An 18,293-nucleotide genomic window follows, 5' to 3' on the forward strand; every position below is an offset into this window, starting at 1 on the left:
GGCACATAATCCTCACCTAGAGACTTGACAGGGCCACAATCACAGAGCTGTGTGCCCAATTGGAGCATGACTTAATCTCTGCTATCCATCACCCCACCGGGATCCCTCCTCTTGTGCAAGTGATGTTATGCTCCATTTCCTGGCAACTGGCTCCTTCCAAGTGACAGTGGGCTTGGCAGCCGAAATGTCTCAGCCAATGTTCTCAATAGTGCTGACCTGCGTGTTGTCTGCCCTTATTAAACACATGTGCAGCTACATAATTTTCCCCAGGTGGAGGATTTGGCCACAGTGAAAGCTGATTTCTATGCAATGGGACACATCCCCAACATTATTGGGGTTATTAATGGAACACATATGGCATTTGTCCTCCCCCAGACTAAATGAACAGGTGTTCAGAAATCGAAAGAGCTTTCACTCCACGAATGTGCAGATGGTGTGCCTGGTGGACCAGTACATCTCCCACATCAATGCAAAGTATCCTGGGTCTGTGCATGATGCCATTATCCTGAGGAATAGCAACATCCCAAATGTGATGGCTCAACTCCAGAGGCACAGGTAGTGGCTAATAGGTGAGCCCTGGTTCCCACCCAGTTTATGTTGGTGTATGGGTATGGTGTGGGCCTTAAGGGTTAGTGTGTGGCTAACAGTTGTCCTTTCATATTTGCAGGTGACTCTGGTTACCCCAACCTCTCATGGCTACAAACCCCTGTGAAGAATCCCAGAACAAGGCCAGAGAAATGTTACAATGTGGCACATGGGCAAACAAGAAGAATTATAGCGAGGACCTTTGGCCTCCTGAAGGCCAGGATTTGTTGCCTTCATCTAACAGGTTGATCCCTGTGCTACTCACCCAAGAAGCTCTGCCAGATCATCGTGGCATGCTGTATGTTGCACAACCTTGCCTTGCGTCACCAGGTGCCTTTTCTGCAGGAGGAGGAGGCTGGAGATGGCCATGTGGCGGCAGTGGACCCTGTGGACAGTGAAGATGAGGAGGCAGAGGATGAGGATGAGGACAACAGAAGTGCAATTATTATTCAATACTTCAAATAACACACAGGTATGACAGTGTAACTTCACATTTAATTGACAGTTTTGTGTTTGAGATTGCCACTGGCAAGCTGTTTTTCCCACTTCTATGGGCACTCACTGTACCCTTTGGCATCTCTATTTGTAGATATTGGTGCCCCACTATCGCTCCTGGTGTGTTCACTGCAGCCAACTACAGGTCTTTCCTATGTATACATTACTGTACAGTTGAACTGCAATGTTTAAACCTTGATAAACAAATACAAACTTAAATCATTTGACATACTCCATACTTGTATTTTTTCAAAGGGAGTTTATTTAAGTGCTAAGAAGTAGCGGGGGAAGTGCAATGGGCTAGGGTGATGATGGAGGAAAGTCCAGGATACAGTCCAGTCTATTTGTATCACAGGTGCATTGTCCAAGGGGGCCTAGGGAGGGGAGCAATGGCAGTTCAAGGTGGACAGGGTGACAGAGTGGGACAGAAGGCTAACAATCAGGAGAGTCTTATTTCCTGGCGGGGGTCTTGGCAATAGTCTCTGGCTTCTGCCTGGATCACAAGGAACGTTTGCGGGATGGTTTTCCTTCTGCAGGGGTAGGGGTGCTGGTGGCCTGTTGGTCCTGTGGTGGGGCCTCCTGCAGAGGTGAAGGGCTGTTCATCAGTTTGGCTAGTGTCAGGGGCCCGGTGGTGTGCCACTGCCTTCCTCATAGTGTTGGCCATGTCAGCCAGCACCCCTGCAATGGAGACCAGGGTGGTGTTGATATCCTTCCAGTCCTCCCTGATCCCCAGGTACCGTCCCTCCTGCAGCCGCATGTTCTCCTGCAGCGTGTCTAGTATATGGCCCAGCGTATCCTGGGAATGTTGGTATGCTCCCAGGATCGCAATGAGTGCCTCCTGGAGAGTCGGTTCCCTGGGCCTATCCTCCTCCTGTCACACAACAGTCTTTCCAGCTTCCCTGTTGTCCTGTGCTTCTGTCCCCTGAACCTTGTGACCACTGCCACTGATCCCAGGTCACTGATCGTCCTGTGTTTATGGGGTGCCCTCGGGTCCCTGTAGTGGTGGTCACATTGCTGATTGACGTGTCCTGGGGACAGAGGTATGGGCCCGCTGGGTGGGTGCTGTGGTGGTGTTTACAGAGGGGGGAGGCTCTGTGGTGGTGTCAGACTGTGCCTGGGTAACCAACTGTCCGGAGATCCCTGATGAGCCAGGTTGGTCATCCAGATCCAGGTGTCCAGAGCTGCTTTCATCACTGTGGGCCTCTTCTGTGGGGGGACTGGATTTTGCTGGCACCACTTCTCCGGTGACATTGGCTGTTATACCTGTGGGGATGTAATTGCAGTGGTATTGTATCTGCACGTGACATATTGTGCATGGGTGTGTTGCCCTCTATGGTTGTTATTGCCCTGTCAGATTTGCCTTGTGTGAGTTGTTATTTGGTGGGCTAGGTGATTCTCTCCAGTGTGCAGGCAGTGGTGATAGGTGTCCATGCAGGTCTGTGAGGGGTGTCATGCATGGGTGTTGCATGCAGTGCTTGGTATTGGGATGGTGGCTTATGATGGTGGGGTATGTGGGAGGTGGTGGAGTGATGGGAGTGTGGGTAAGGGTGCGGGTATGTGATGGCATGCAGGTTGGGGGGTGATAGTAATAGAGATTCGACTTACCAGAGTCCAGTCCTCCTCCTACTCCTGCCAGGCCCTCCGGAGGCATGATTGCCAAGATTTGCTCCTTCCATGTTGTAAGTTGTGGGGGAGTAGGTGGGGGTCCACCGCCAGTCCTCTGTACTGCGAGCTAGTGTCTTGCTGTCACAGGACGCACCGTCCCTCATAGGTAGTCACACCTCTTCCTGATGTCATCCCTTGTTCTGGGGTGCTGTCCCATGGTGTTGACCCTGTCCATGATTGTCTGCCATAACTCCATCTTCCTAGCAACGGATGTCTGCTACACCTGTGATCCAAATAGCTGTTGCTCCACCCAGATGATTTCCTCAACCATGACCCTTAGCTCCCCCTCTGAGAACCTGGGGTGTTGTTGTGGTGCCATGGGTGTAGTGTGAATGGTGGGGGTGATGTGTTGGGGTGTGTGATGTAAGGTGTGTGGGTGGTGTATAGGTGATGGTGTTATGTGGCTCTGGTTGTGTGGGTGTTCTTGCTGTATCTCTCTCTGGTGGCAATGCTTTGGTAGTAAATGGTTATGGGTACTGTGGGTGGGTGTTTTATAATGGTGTGGGTGTGTGGGCGTGGTGTGTGTATGGGTGTCAGGTGTGTGTAGTTGAAATTGACCAATGTGGTGTAGTTTTGTATGTGTGTGAGTGTGTGTATTTTGAGCTCTGTGATATGTACTGCCAGTGGTTTACCGCCATTGAATGTCTGCTGCGTTGATTCGTGGGTCATAATGTGGTTGGCGTAACGGTGTGAGTTTGGATACTGTCAGTTTATCACTGGCCTTTGGGGCTGGTGGACTTGTGTGTGTGGCTGTATAATGATGGATTGGTATGTGTGTGTCATAATATGGTTGGCAGTTATCCGCCGCCGCATTATGTTGGCGGCAGTCGGCATGGCGGTAAGTAGGATTTACCGCGAATGTCATAATGAGGGCCAAAGTAAGCTATGGGTTGTTCCACCTGCAGGCATACTAAGCACACTGCATTTTTTGACAGCAATGGATTTCCACTTTGAATGAAAAGATAAAAGAGGTAGAGTAACGTATTGGAATCTAAGAAACACAAGTCTAGCTCCCGGGGAAAGCAAATGATCAAGAAAAGGCTCAAATTCCATATGGGGTTTGATCTCAAGAAAATCATTGATAAAAGAGCTGTTGTTCTATTTTCTCATCTCTAGCTCCACTTTTATATCCAAAAGGAGTCTTTGAATAACTCCCTGGCGAGTGGAGGGAAATCGTCAGACCAGTATTCACTAAGGCTAAGATCTGACAAGGAATCTTTCACCTAGCATAGCCATTTAATTCTGCGTGATTTATCTAATGCAGCTATAGCTTTGAAAGCTTGGTAGTAGTTATAAAGGGCTGGGTTGTGTTCAAGTCTACACCAGTTGAGCAGAGGCCGTAACTGAGCCTTAAGAGCCACTGGCCCAAGGCCCATATTTCGTACCAATGGTAGTAAATGGGTGCTTTTAGGCCCACTGACTACGGCTCTAAAAAAGTTGTTTTCTACTTCACTCAGTTCTGTTATGTTTGTGCAACCCCAGAACTCCTCCCCATACACCTCAGTGGCCTCTACCTTAGCCTCATAGACTTTTAGGATAGGTGGAATGCACCTAATTGCACCGAATTGTAGATGATTTATAGACTCAGAGCCCTTTTTTTTGATCAAGGCATATTCATACTTAAAGTTATTCCCAGATAATTGAACTCAGTAACCTTATCTAAGGGTGAGCCATCAAGAAGGATAGAACCTCTAAATGACCTGAGCGGACTGATGCCCATAAATTATGTCTTGGGGTGGTTGATGACCAGCCCTCATTTGTCACAGAATGCCCCAAATCTGTCCACAAGCGTTTGAAGGCCTACCGGGGTTTTGGTAATCAAGGAATGTGTTGTCAGCGAATAGGAGCAAAGGAATCTTCCAAACCTCCAGCCCCGTCGGGGCCTCACTTGTGCAATCTTCCAAATAGGTGACCACACCATTTAGATATAAGGAAAACAGGGTCAGAGCAAGAACACACCCCTGCTAGATGTCCTTGTGGATTTGTATCCGATTCGTTAGCTCCTCCCTGTTGCCCCATCGAAGTTGTGCATTGGTGTTTTGCTGTAATTGCCTGAGGATATCCAGGAAGTTAGGTGGTACCTCACTATTTTTTAGAACCTACTACAATTTGGAGCAGGGGACCAGGTCAAATGTCGTCTTCAGATCCACAAAAAACAAATTTAAATAAGATTTTTCTGTTAGGACCATCTTCCACTAAATGGTCATGAACCTGAAAACCTGGTCAATAGTACTTGTCTGACTTCCCGCTTGCAAGCAAGTAAAAGATCCATGCTCCTCAATCCAATGGTCGAGTTGAAACAAAATCCGCCTGCTAAAAACATTTAGCATTACATCAATAAGACTAATTGGTCTGTAATTCAAGGGGGAATCCATTTGGCTCTTCTTATAAATAGGATCAATTTCAGCTGCTTTCCTACTTTGTGGGATTTCCACCCCCTCCAGTATGAGTGCAGTTAGCATGTTTATGTATTTGGCCCAATTCTCAATGTCAAATAAATAAAGATTCCCCGGGGCCCCATACGGCCCTGCAGTTTTTCCAGCTGTTATGGACTTAATTGCCCTCACTGTCTCATTTATCCCTATAGTTATTGAGGAAGGGAGAGGCTGTGGTAAAGGATTTGGGGGAATTTTTGTCACTCAAACTCTCAGCTGAGATGCACCATAGAGATCTGCATATGTTTATGCCAGGTCTCCTGGTCCACAAACTGGGTTGCAAGACCCTGCCCCTTGTTGGCTACCAGCTGCCAGAATTGCTTTGTATCATTCTTGGCTGCGCCCTCATGTATGCCCTCCCAGAGCTCAGTGTTCCATTCGTCATGGGTTTTAAGTTGAATCTATGTATATTTTGTCCTGCAAGCTCTAATGGCGAAGACATCCCCTTTCATGAGGGCCTCTCACAGCTCAGATTTAGCCCTACTGCAATGTTTCGTAAACCAGGTGCAGTGGTTTTATATATCCACCCAAAAACACATACCCACGCTAGACCCTAAAACTTACCTTGCCACTCTAAAACCCTTGCACACCCAAAACCCTTAAACTACCCTTTCCCTAATATATATATATATATATATATATATATATATATATATATGGTAAAGGCTGATTGTGGTACAAATATGCATGGAAAAGGCATGCACAGTAATGACTGCATTGTAAATGCTGTATTCCTATGTAATCATGGACGTAGATTAAACAGGTAATATTTCTCCCTTTCTGCCACCATACTCATCCTCCTTACTAAGATGCATTTTACTTCTTGTCCTTGGAGTAAGGTACTGTGTGAGTAGCCAAAACCATAAGGCATATGCACTGTCACCTTTAGAGCATGATAAAGGAAACCATTAGGTCACGTTATGCACACTGTTTTGCCCAATGTATACATTGAGTGTGCAAATATCTTGCCAAGTAGGACACCTCTGCCCAATTCCCCTTTTGCCAGTCGGTTGTGCGTTCCACTGTAACAGAACATAAAGGAGTCTCGGTGCTGCCAGTGAATCTGGCCACATGGTCTGTCATGATACAGGAAGCATCAAACACTACCTGCACATTAAGTGAGTGTGTGCTTTTCCTGGCACCCCCCAGCCACTGCTAATACCTCCTGGTAACTGCCCGACACTGATAGGTGTAGAAAACACAATATGTGCCACATGTGGTGGCATTGCATTGCATTGCTTGTGGCTATTATCTCCTCCTGAGTGAGTTCAGAGTGACCTCACACTAAATATCCTCTACCGTCTCCACCTCCTTCTCTGCCTCTTCACCAAAGTACACATCCTCCTCGAATATATAGGGCCACCATTTTGAAAGCGCCTGGTGCATTTTGGGTGCCTTTTTGTAGTTTGCACATGGTTACCACCTGATCCAATTAATTGATAATAACATTTTGTAAATGAACCCTTCACAATTAGGAAATGGTCTGAACAAGTGGTTAGGAAATCGCAAATAGGAAATCCCTATTTGTGATTTCCTGTTTTGTAAATCACAAATTGTGATTACTACAGTGTAGAAATTGCATTTTGCAACACCGCATAGCCCTTTTGTACATTATAGAAGGCACTTTCGCATTTCTTAATGGCCCGAAATTGCATTTCAGTCAGTTAAGAAATGCATAAACGTTTTGTACATATAGGCGTAAGCCTCTATTTTACTTTTCACTTCAAACCTGCCATTGACTTGTTCACAGTGCGTGGCTACATAAAATAAAGGAAAAACTTTGCTTCTGCATTTGCAGTGCATTATGGACGCAGGCGCAAATGCAAAGGGACCATCAAAAGAGGCAGTGACTGTGTGTCATGAAGAGGTGGTGTATAGTTAGTACTACCCTCTCAGGATGCCCCTCTGGAATGGGAAAATGGGGTCGCCATAGAATCACTCACTGCAAACTCCCCCACCTCCCCACCCCCACCCCAGGAGGATCTTTGTTTCTCTTGAAAGTGCAGGTTTGGCATTGCCTGTACTGTGAAAGGTAGACTGACCACTTCAATAAGTCTGGCCATCTTTAAACGCTGACTACAGGGAAGGATGAGCTTGTGGCTGCCTTGCCTACAGTGCATTGTCAATAATTGGACATATTATCCCTGTTTGCTTATGCGCAAGTAGTTAAATGTGCACCACAGCACAAACAATGACAGAGCATTCTTACTGTAATAGGGACCCTCAAAGTGTTATTTTTTATGAGAGATGGTGCAAGGTGTATGCATTGTAAGCAGGATTGTTTTTGTGCAGGAAGGAGGGCCTTCCTGCATAAAAACAATCCTAGGAGGCGTTTTCCTCTTTCTATGCAGAATACATCACACACAGAAAGAGGAAAACACGAGGAGAAATAAAAATATTTCTCTGTGTTTCGCCTCCCTTGGGAGGTCTACGGTTTTGCGGCATTCCCAGGTTTACACGCTCTTGCAAGTGGGGGGATGCATCAGAATCTATGGGTGTTGCATAGTAACACTCACCACAGTGCCCATAGAATGCCTCCCTTGTGCAGAGTAAGGCAACGCAGTGATTTATGCTGCCTTGTCTTACTCCATATCTATTAGGCCATTCAAATCACACCAAGAGGCTTTGCGTGGCCTCATTGTTATGAATTCAAGGTTTGTGCTGCTGTTGTATCGCAAAAAGTGACGCGACATTGGTGCAAGGGGATCATAAATATGCACCTATATTCTTACCAGCTTCATTTAACTCATGAGGTAATTTAAAATGAGAAACAGATTAATAAATCTTAAAAAAGCATTGACATAGCCAATAGGCCTGCCTTTGGGACCTCATACGTATTTAGACATGCAGTGAATTATCCTGATTACTAGTGTTGAAAGGTCTGACGATGCTTTTGCGGTGAGTGTAATAGTGCTGATGGTGGTCTGGTATCATTATCCCTCAGCACATTTAGCCTCACTTGGAGTTTCTTGGTCATGCACATTTCTCCACTTTCTGGAAGAAATGGTAAACACAGGTAAGAAGGTCTAAACCCAGATAATAAATAATCAACTGATTTCTGTTCTCCAGTCTGACCATACAGTCACTGTTGGCGCTCAGTATGAAGCAATATTTACACTGGTGAAACGCCGGTGATGTTTTACTTTTAAAAATAAAACTGTTGGCTTACAGAAACATGCTTAGTTATTAGTGCAACATTAATGAACATAATGTATATATCTGTGAATAATAACACAGTTATTGACTAATGGCCAATCAAGATAATTACATAGGCATTCAAGCTAAATAGCGGAACAAAACTACCATCAGCCCATGGCTGGTGGGAGGGCACAGTGACCTCTGTACGGGGACAGTTCTGGAGACTGGAGCTGGGAAAAAGGTGGTGGGACTTCAGTTATAGAACTCGCACAATTCCTGGAATGCACGCAGCCCACTTACTATCAGCTCTTCCACAGCTGGATAGCAACAGAAACGAACCACGGAGGTTTTTTGCCCTCATGCCCAGCCATCCTGCATGCTCCGGGCTCACTGGTTGAGCATGCATCGGTCACAGTTGATACACAAACATTCTTTACTGTGGCTACCTGACTATAGCTGCCTGGTTCATCTTCTCTCCCTCAGCTTTGCCAACTCTTGTCCCTTTGTCTCCATCAAAAACACCTCAAAAGGTGCGGGCTTGCACGCTGCGCTCGTCCACTCAGTGACATTACGACTCCAGAACCCTACAGATTTGCCTGATAAAAAATATGGTATCCATGGTTGCAAATCATTGCAGGAGCCAAAGGCATAAACAAAGAGAATCAGAAGTGCAGAGGAAGCACAAGCCCGTCAAGCAGGAGGGAAGAGGAGGCAGCTGCAGGGGAGCCAGACAGAGCAGGAGTAAGAGAGTGAGCAGCACCAGCAAAGAGCAGAGAAAGTGCTGTGGCCGTGAATTGGGCACCGAGCAAGGGAAAGGAAAGTGCACACTTGTGGGAAGTGCTCGTGAAAATCAAACAAGCCTGGAACAAAGCGGGGATGAGGGAGCTTGGAGGCAGCTGAATGCCGAACTTGCGTTCCATGTTGGTCCATTTCTAACAGTCGGTTACTCTGCTTTCCTATTCTCAGCATTGCGAGGGATTGAATGCAGACTTCCTCAAGCCTGGAGTGAGGCAGGGATGAGGGAGCGTGGTAGCAGTTGGATGGCGAGCTTGCATTCTTTTTTGACGGGAGCATCTCTGTCACCATTCTGAACCTGAAAAGGAGCCAAACTGATAAAAAAATAGAGTGCTGACAAACACATACATTAAGAACTAAGAAACAAAGCAGCAAAAGCAGTGACAAATACAACTAAATGACTAGTAAAAACATGCATTTATGAGACGCACTACAAAGGACCCATTAAAAGCAACGGGCAGCAATGGGGGTGCACTTACTCCACAAAGTAGATAACAGCATGTCTGAAAGATACAGCACATGCGCTGCATAGGCGAGACCTAAAAAGGCCCCTCTGTTACCTCTCTTAATCCAGAAACATAAGTGAAGGATTGTTTACAGTTCTTTTTTGCCTGTTATATAACATTTTAGCATTTTAGTGTAAAGTTTTCACAATGTATTGCACTTACAGTGATGTTATTGTATCATTTAACCGATGTTTATTGTTAAATAAGATGTTTTGTTAACATTCTTTGTGTTTTTTTGGTTTAGCTAATTCTTAAATACTTTTTATTGCTATTATCTATGATTGATTGAGCTTACAATAAAGTTATAAAGTGTTCTCTCTCAGGAGTACCATCATATTTCCCCCATTACAAACCCATCTGACAAGAAGAGTCATTCTCGTGCTGCCACAGCCATATAGTGCTGAATGCATTTCCTTTTCCTTCTCAGTGATGCACAACAGGGCTTTCATAGACCGACTGAGTATTGGCTCTTTGCAAAGCTTCTTACTTCAACAAATCATTTGTTACAGTATGAATAATAGTACCGACATATGTAGAAACAGAGTGATATTTCCCTAATTCAATCATAATTTTATTGTAATAAAAATATTTTAAATTATGGAGAAAAAACTCATCAATTAATCAAGGTGCCCTGATGTTTTTTCATTTTTTTAATATGAGAGTATGCAAAGGCATAACACATTCTGGCTACACACTACAACAATTATACCTCATCTTCCCGAAGATAGTTTACTTTAAATCCCATATGTATAACCTCCTGAGAGCCTCCACTGTTTCTTTGTTTCTGCTGCAGCATACTTTGTGACTTCTAATCCTCTGAGATGAAGCGCATGAGTGGCAGTCAGTGGTCTGTGACCACAGCAGATAACATGGATGTCTCAAGTGAACTCTCCTCTAAAAGTAAGTTAGCATGGAGAATTTGAAAACAAATGTTATGTCAAAAGCAGCAGACTTTCCCTGGTCACAGTCGCCTTATTGCAAAATAGTGACTGGGCGTTGAATTTTAGAAAAAACTGTATTTGTTTTTCATGCCTTTCTCAACAACATTGTGAATTGTTTTATGTTATAGCTGTCACACTTTTATTTCACCTGAAGGTAAAGAACATTCTCTGAGGCTTGCCTCTCTTTCCACCTTTTCCCTGTACCCTCTTCTCCTCTTAAATTTTCATTCACTTTTATTTCTCCTCACCCAATTCTCCTGGCCCACCCTCCTTCTTCTCTCAGGTTTTTCTCCCCTTCTCTTACTTCCTTCTACTGTCACATTCTCATTATACTTTTCTGCTTTCTTTCTGTTCTATTTTTTTGCCTTTCTTCTTAGGGTGACAAATGAAAAAGAAGAGATGATGGACGGAATGCTGAACAATGTCAAACATTCACTCCAGTCATAGATCTGGGCCTATATCCATCATTTTGTGCTCAACACTCCATTCCAGTCTCGACCCAGACATATGAAAATCAGTCTTGACCCTGCCCCACATGGGAACAGTCCATCTGAACTGCCAGGCCAGGTCCTCCCTGGACTGGAAACAAGCATCCTGGGACTGTTTTCGGGGTAACAGTCCTCATCAGCCAAGCTAACTTTAATCCGGTGGGATAGTGAGTACGGGACCCACATCTGGGCACACCCTTCCCCCTTGGGGCAACGAATACAAAATGAACAGCTGATTGACGCAATACTGAACAATGTCAAACATTCACCCCCCCGCCCCAGTCACAGATCTGGGCCTAAATACATCTTTTATTTTTGCTCTTCACACCATTCCATTTTGGACCCATCCATATGCAAACCAGTCTTGACCCTGCTCCCCAGGTAACAGTCCAGCCCGAATTACCAGGTCCTCCTTGGACCGAAAACAAGCATCCTGGGACCGGTTTCGCGCTATCGCCACTCATCAGCTGGGCTAGCTTGAATTCGTTGGCATAGTGAGCATGGGGCCTACTTCTGGGCAAACCCTTCCCACTTAGGGTGACACCTTCAAAATTAACAGCTGATGGACGGAATGCTGAACCACGTCAACCATGCACCCCCTCTCAGTCACAGATCTGTGCCTTTATCCACTGTTTCTTTTTTTGCTTGCCACCTAATTCCAGTTTGGACCCAGGTATATGCAAATCACTCTTGACCCTGATCCCCATGAGCTCAGTCCAGCCTGAATTGCCAAACCAGGTCCTCCCTGGACTGGAATCAAGCATCCGGGGACTAGTTTCGGGGTATCACACTTCCTCAGCCAGGATAGATTGAATCTAGTGGCATAGCGAGCACAGGACCCACATCTGGGCATATCCTTCCGACATAGGGTGACAAATGCAAAAAGAACAAATGATGGATGGAATATTGAACAATGTCAAACATTCACCCCCAGTCACAGATCTGGACCTAAATCCATTGTTTTTTTTTGCTCACCTCACCATTCCAGTTTGGACCCAGCCATATGAAAATAAGTCTTGACCCTGCTCCCCATGAGAGCAGTCCAACCTGAACTTCCTCTTACACACCCCTCTTTGCCTACTTCTGCTTTTTCTACTTTCCATTATCGCTGTCTTCCTCAACTTCTTCTCTATCCCCTTCTTTCATCTTTTATTTACTTCTAGCTTTTCTTTCTACCTTACTGTTCTATTGCTCTTTGTCATTTACTCTCGCCATTACCCACTCCCTTTTTCTGTTCTCCACTCTTCTTCCCTTATCTCCACTTCATTTCCCATTGTTACTGCATCTTCTTTGTCGTTTCTCATGTCTACACTTTCTTCTTCTTGCTGTCTTTACTTTATGCTTGCTTCCCCTCTTTTTTCTTCCTCATAGTTTTCCTCCATCTTCCCTCATCTCTCTCCTCACTCACCTCCGTTGTGCCTCGCATCTCTTCTCTTTCCTCGTTTTTCTTCCTCCTTCTCCTCCCTTTGTGTTACTCCTCGTTATTTCCCTTAATCCCCCTATTATACACATAGCAATACTTTGCTGCTGGCTGTAGACTGATTGGCGAAATAGATAATGTGTACCAACCACAAACTCCCATAGGAAGCTTGGTAATGCTATCATGACCCAGTCATCAAACAAAGGGCTAATATTGATTGGCAACACCTATCTGACACTCTTACGGGCATGGCAATCCAAGGCACACCTTACTCTTACGGGCATGGCAATCCAAGGCACACCCTTTAACAGTCAGACTTGATGAATACAAACCAATGCCATTCCAAAGATGAAGGGGACGGATAACATTAATGTAAGATGTCATTGGTCTTTTCTGTTTTGCATGTTGGTTCTGCATCCCTGGTTTCCCTTTTTTGAGTGCACCATGGTCACAAGCGGGAAACCGACAGCAGCAGTATAACACCCACATGCATTCACGGTGATACATCACACCAGAGCATGAATAAAATGTCATGATATGACGTATAAGAGCTTATAACACAAGGCTACTCCGTACCACACCCCCTTGCATTACATCATGCCAAACTACACTACCTAAACTAACCACGAGGACCAACTCAGCTTGCAAATGAGTTACACTTACACAGCCAGGAGGAAATGAATTCAGGACGTAATAGCACAATTAGAGATGGATGTGACCCAGACAAAGCACGGTCATTCATGGAGGAGAATTCCAATACAAAGTGATTGCAAAATTCAAGAACACTCACCATTATAGAAGAGATAGCACCTGTATGCCATTTACACACACAATAAAGGTGATTTAGACAAGTGGAAACACTCAAAATTAGCATGGTATTTATAGGTTTTGTTAGATGTGCTATAGCTGATATGTAAGCATGTACTGTGTGGTTGCATGTGTCTAACTTAAAAGTACCCATTGAATACAAGAAAGAAATGCAGTTCAATTTCAGAAAATGTCTTAGATCACTCTCTACCCAATGCCCACCAAAGGAACCCTGTTCTATTAGATACCAAGAAACTTGAATGTTTATCTTTAGAGGTCAGAAAGAAACTGTTTTTGCCCCCTCCCGAGAAAATCAAAATATTTCAGTTTCAAACCCCTTGTAAACGATCGCTAACGTGTACTTGCACTCTCACATGAAACTCCCTATTGCTCTATCTTAAAATCCCTTGTGAATAAGCGCCAACCCACCCCTTTGATTCAACGAGATTCAATGTATTTTTATTGGGGACCTTTATAAAGCACAAACCTAGCGCCAGTGGGGAGTGGCGCACTTTACATAGCCAATATATAAGGAGAGTATGATGCATTTACATTTAAATTAAAATTTACACATAAAGATGAGACAGCACCCATTTCAGTGAGGTAGGGGATGGGGGATGGAAATAAGTCAGCTCTGGATGAGAGAAAGACTGTCAAGACGTACGTTTTAGGACCTTTTCTGGACTGCTCCACTGAAGGGGCAAGTCTGCAGTGTTGAAAAAGGTTGTTCACGGCCTTAGCCAATATACAGAGAAAATCTGTTGGCATGGGCTTTGTTTAGGAGTCTTGACTTTCCAGGTTGGTTAGGGATGAGCTCTTATTGGCACTAGTGTGACTAGACGTGACTAGAGGCAAGCTAGTCAAATGGATTCTGTCTGGGAGAAGGAGCCAATTGCGAATCGGTAGGGAAGATATGCTTGAGCACTCCTTGGTTGATGATCAGTTTATCTCCTTTATGAGGAATGATTTGCTTGGCGTTACTTAGGTCTTTTGTTTTGAAAAGAAGTTCATATAAGGGACCAGGGGTTGGTTTTACTCAGCAATGTCTATTCTGAACCTTGCTTTTTAGGTTGTAGCCTATCAGACAGCTGCCTGGGTTGCTAAATACATCTTGGGGATATTCAATAAGATTCCCAGGAAATGCATTCTGACTTTTGCTTTCCTTTAGCATTGTGTTTTTTTCCTGGTTTTCTATTTGCTGGCTCCATTTGCTTTAGGGTATCCTTCATGAGTTTATCCCCCCCTTTTCCCAAATCTTGTTTACTGTAGTCTTCTGCAAACTTCTACAAAATTGCTTTCTGTAAACATCCCTTTAAATCTTGTTTGTATCTTGTCACATTTGTTTTGCATTCAAAGACAGAGGTAAAATGCCCAGGCTCTTTATCTGACTTCATAGTCAGAAAATGTATGGGACAATTCAGATTTTGCTGATTTTGGTGCAAAAGTGTGTTTCTTCTGTAATGGCAGTTCGCGACCACACCATGCATACTCCACACTACATCACTCCACTCTACTCTGTCCTTCAACTCAGTCCACTCCACCCCATTCTACAACAGTCTACTCTACTCTACAACATGCTACTCCATTCTATGACCCACCACTCTCAGACACTCCTCGCTATGCCACTCAGCTCCATGCCACTTTAATCTATGCCACTCACTCCATTACACAATAACCCACTACAATGTACAACCATAAACTCCATGCTAATTACCCCAATCTGCTCTACCTTACTCCAATCTACCCCACTCCACCCCAGTCTACCCTTCTCCACTCCAATGTACCCCAAGCTATCCCACCCCCTTCCACTTCCCTACAATCTACCCCAGTCGGCTCCCCACCCCACTCAAGTCTACTACACTCCATTCCACTCTACATAATCTACCTAACTCCAATCTACCCACTCCAAACCACCAAACTTAATCCACCCAAACTTCCCCACTCCACTCTACCACCATCTACCACCCTCCACTTCACTATAATCTTCCACATGCCACTCAAATCTACCCAACTACAGTCCAATCTAACCCACTCCACCCCAATCTACCCCACTTCAATCTACCCTCTCCCACTATACCCCAAACTACCCAAATCCAATCTAACCCATCCAATCTGCCTCACACCAATCTACCAGCTACCATCTACCCCAAACGGTTTCACTCAAATCTACCTCACCTCTATCTATTTCACTCCAATCTACCATACTCCACTTCAGTCTACCCCACTTCACTCCACTCTACCCCACCATAATCCACCCAGTTTATCCCACTCCACTCTACCCCACTCAATTACAATCTACACTACTCCACTCCAATTTATCCCACTCCAATCTACCCCAATCCACTGCAATCTGCTCTTTCCCAAACTACCCCACTCCGCTCCAGTTTACCTAAATACATTTCACTCCACTCCGATCTACCCCGCTCTGATCTACCCCACTCCACTCCAATGTATCACAATCCACTTCAATGCAACCCAGTCTACCACAACCCACTCCACTTCACTCCAATCTTCCCCAATCAAATCCACTCCAATCTTCCCCACTCCACTCCAATCTACTCCATCCCAACTTACCTACCCCACCCCAATCTACCCTTTGCTCTCCACCCCACCCCAATCTACCCTAAACCACTTCAATCTACCCCACTTCAACCTACCCCACTCTAACCCAATCTACCACACTCTCACCCAGCGTACCCCAATCCACTCAACTACAATCTACCTCACTCAAGTCAACCCCACTCCACTCCACTCTACCTCAGTCTATCCCACTCCACTCCAGTCTAACCCACTCCATGCCAAACTATTCCACCCCAGCCCAACCTAACTCACTAAACTCAATTTACTGCACTGTACTCAAATCTATCCCACTTTACTTCTATCTACTTCAGTCTATCCCACTCCAACCCACTCCATTCTTCGCCAATCCATTCCACTCCAGTGTACCCCCAGCACAACCCACTCCACACTAGTCTACCCAAATACACTCTAATCTACCCCACTCGAATCTATCCCACTCCAATGTACCCCAGTCCAATATACCCCACTCCAAACTATCTTAGTTCACCAAACTCTACCCCACTCCAGTCTACCACAATCAACCCCACCCCTACCTAATCTACTACACTCTACTCCAATATATCCCACTCTACTTTACCACACTCCACTCCTCTCTACCCAAACCCACCTCATGCCAATTCACGCCCATCTATTCCACTTAAATCTACCCCACTCCAATGCAATTTCCTCAACTCTAATCCACCCAAGCTATCCTACTGTACCCCACATTCCACTCAAATCTACCCCACTCCAGTCCATTCTAAACCAGTCCACCCCGCTCCAATCTACCCTACCCCACTCCACCCCAAACTACCCAACTCCAATCTACCCCATTCAACTCCAATCTGCTCCCCCTCTAATCTACCTAACTCCAATCTGCTGCATTCCAATCTACCCCAATCCACTGCACTTCACTCTTCCCCACTGTATCCCACTCAATCCCACTCCACTCTGATCTATCCCACTCAGATATACCCTCCTGAACTAGCCGCTCCAGTCTACCCTATTCAAGTCTATCCACTCCTATCTGAACTACCCCACTCCAACCAAATCTACCCCACTCTACCACAATCCCCCCATTTCAATCTACCCCATTCCACCTCAATCTACCCCACGCCAATCTACCCCAATCAAATCTACCCTTCCACAATCAACCCCAATCCAATTTACTCTTCTTCAATTAACTCCACTCAAACTACTCTACCTCATTCTACCCCACTTCACCCTATCCTACTCTACCCCACCACACCTCACTGTATGCCACCCCACTCTATCCCACTCCTATCTAACCCACTCTACTCCATTCTACCATATTCCAAACTACCCCACTCCAATCATTCCTATTCAATCTACCCCCTCCAATCATCCCTCTTTAATATACCCGCTCCAATCTACCACACTCCATTTCAATCTAACATATTCTAATCCACCCAAACTACCACACTCCACCCTAATCTACCCACTCCACTCTTCCCCAATCTATCTCTATCTACTCCAGTCTTGACTCCAATCCAATCTATCCAACTCCACTCCACTCCACTCCAATTTATCCAATTCCTCTCTACTCCAACCTACCCCACTCCCGTCCACCCCACTCCCCTCTACCCCAATCTACCCCACTCCAATCTACCTAGTGCAATTCACCCAATCTACCCCACTTCACTCTACCCAAATCTACCACACTCCGATTCTACTCCACCCAATTTACTCTACTTCACTCCATACTAACACATACCACTCAAATCTGTCCCACTCCAGCCCAAACTAACCAAATTCACCCAAATACACCCTATGTCAATCTACCTTACTCCACTCCACCACAAACTAACTTACTCCAACCTACCCCCTTCAATCTACCACAATCTGCTTTAATCTATGCATTCCAATCTACCCCACTGCATCCTAATCTGCCCCAACCCACTTTATCCAACTCCACTCCAACCCTCTCCACTCCAGTCTACACCACTCCACTCCAATCTAGCTCACTCCAGTCCTCTCCAGTCCACCCTCATCTACCCCTCTCCACTCCAATCTACCCCTCTTCACTCCATTCTACCCCACTTTCATCTACCCCACTCCAATCTACCTCACTCTAATTCACCCCAATCGACTGTGCTCCACTCTTCCCTAATTTACCCCACTCCACTCCAATCTACCCCAATATATCCCACTCCAGTCTACCCCTCTCCACTCCAGTCTATCCTACTCTAATCAACCCCACTCTACTTCACTCCAGTGACCCTACTCCACTCCAATCTACCGCACTGTAATCTACTTCACCTCACCCCACTCTGCACTGCTAACTTTTAGCCATGCTGGACAGCAGCCACACTGGTGTAAAACATGGCTAAAACACAATTGCATAGGTGAGACCTGTTGGCTTTGCCATTGCTCGTTTCAAGTTTTGGTCTTTGAAGGATAATGAGGGACCAGTTGAAAAGTCCAGTGTTTTACACAGA

At 45.3% G+C, this 18,293-nt stretch overlaps 1 protein-coding gene across 5 annotated transcripts in view; it reads left to right on the plus strand.

Moving 5' to 3' along the window:
* The window catches only part of FGF13 (fibroblast growth factor 13), a 1,071,467-nt gene that overhangs the window by 401,924 nt on the left and 651,250 nt on the right, over positions 1-18,293 (plus strand). For 3 of the 5 annotated variants that reach the window (XM_069212428.1, XM_069212427.1, XM_069212434.1), the window contains exon 3: positions 10,413-10,519. The exons of the other annotated variants lie outside the window; for them this stretch is intronic. In XM_069212428.1, the coding sequence (XP_069068529.1) occupies positions 10,441-10,519 (79 nt within the window). In that variant the 5' untranslated portion in view covers positions 10,413-10,440. The remainder of the gene's footprint in view (positions 1-10,412; positions 10,520-18,293) is intronic. 5 annotated transcript variants of the gene reach the window in all.

Source organism: Pleurodeles waltl, chromosome 2_1 (assembly GCF_031143425.1).
Source record: "Pleurodeles waltl isolate 20211129_DDA chromosome 2_1, aPleWal1.hap1.20221129, whole genome shotgun sequence".
Lineage (NCBI taxonomy): Eukaryota > Metazoa > Chordata > Amphibia > Caudata > Salamandridae > Pleurodeles > Pleurodeles waltl.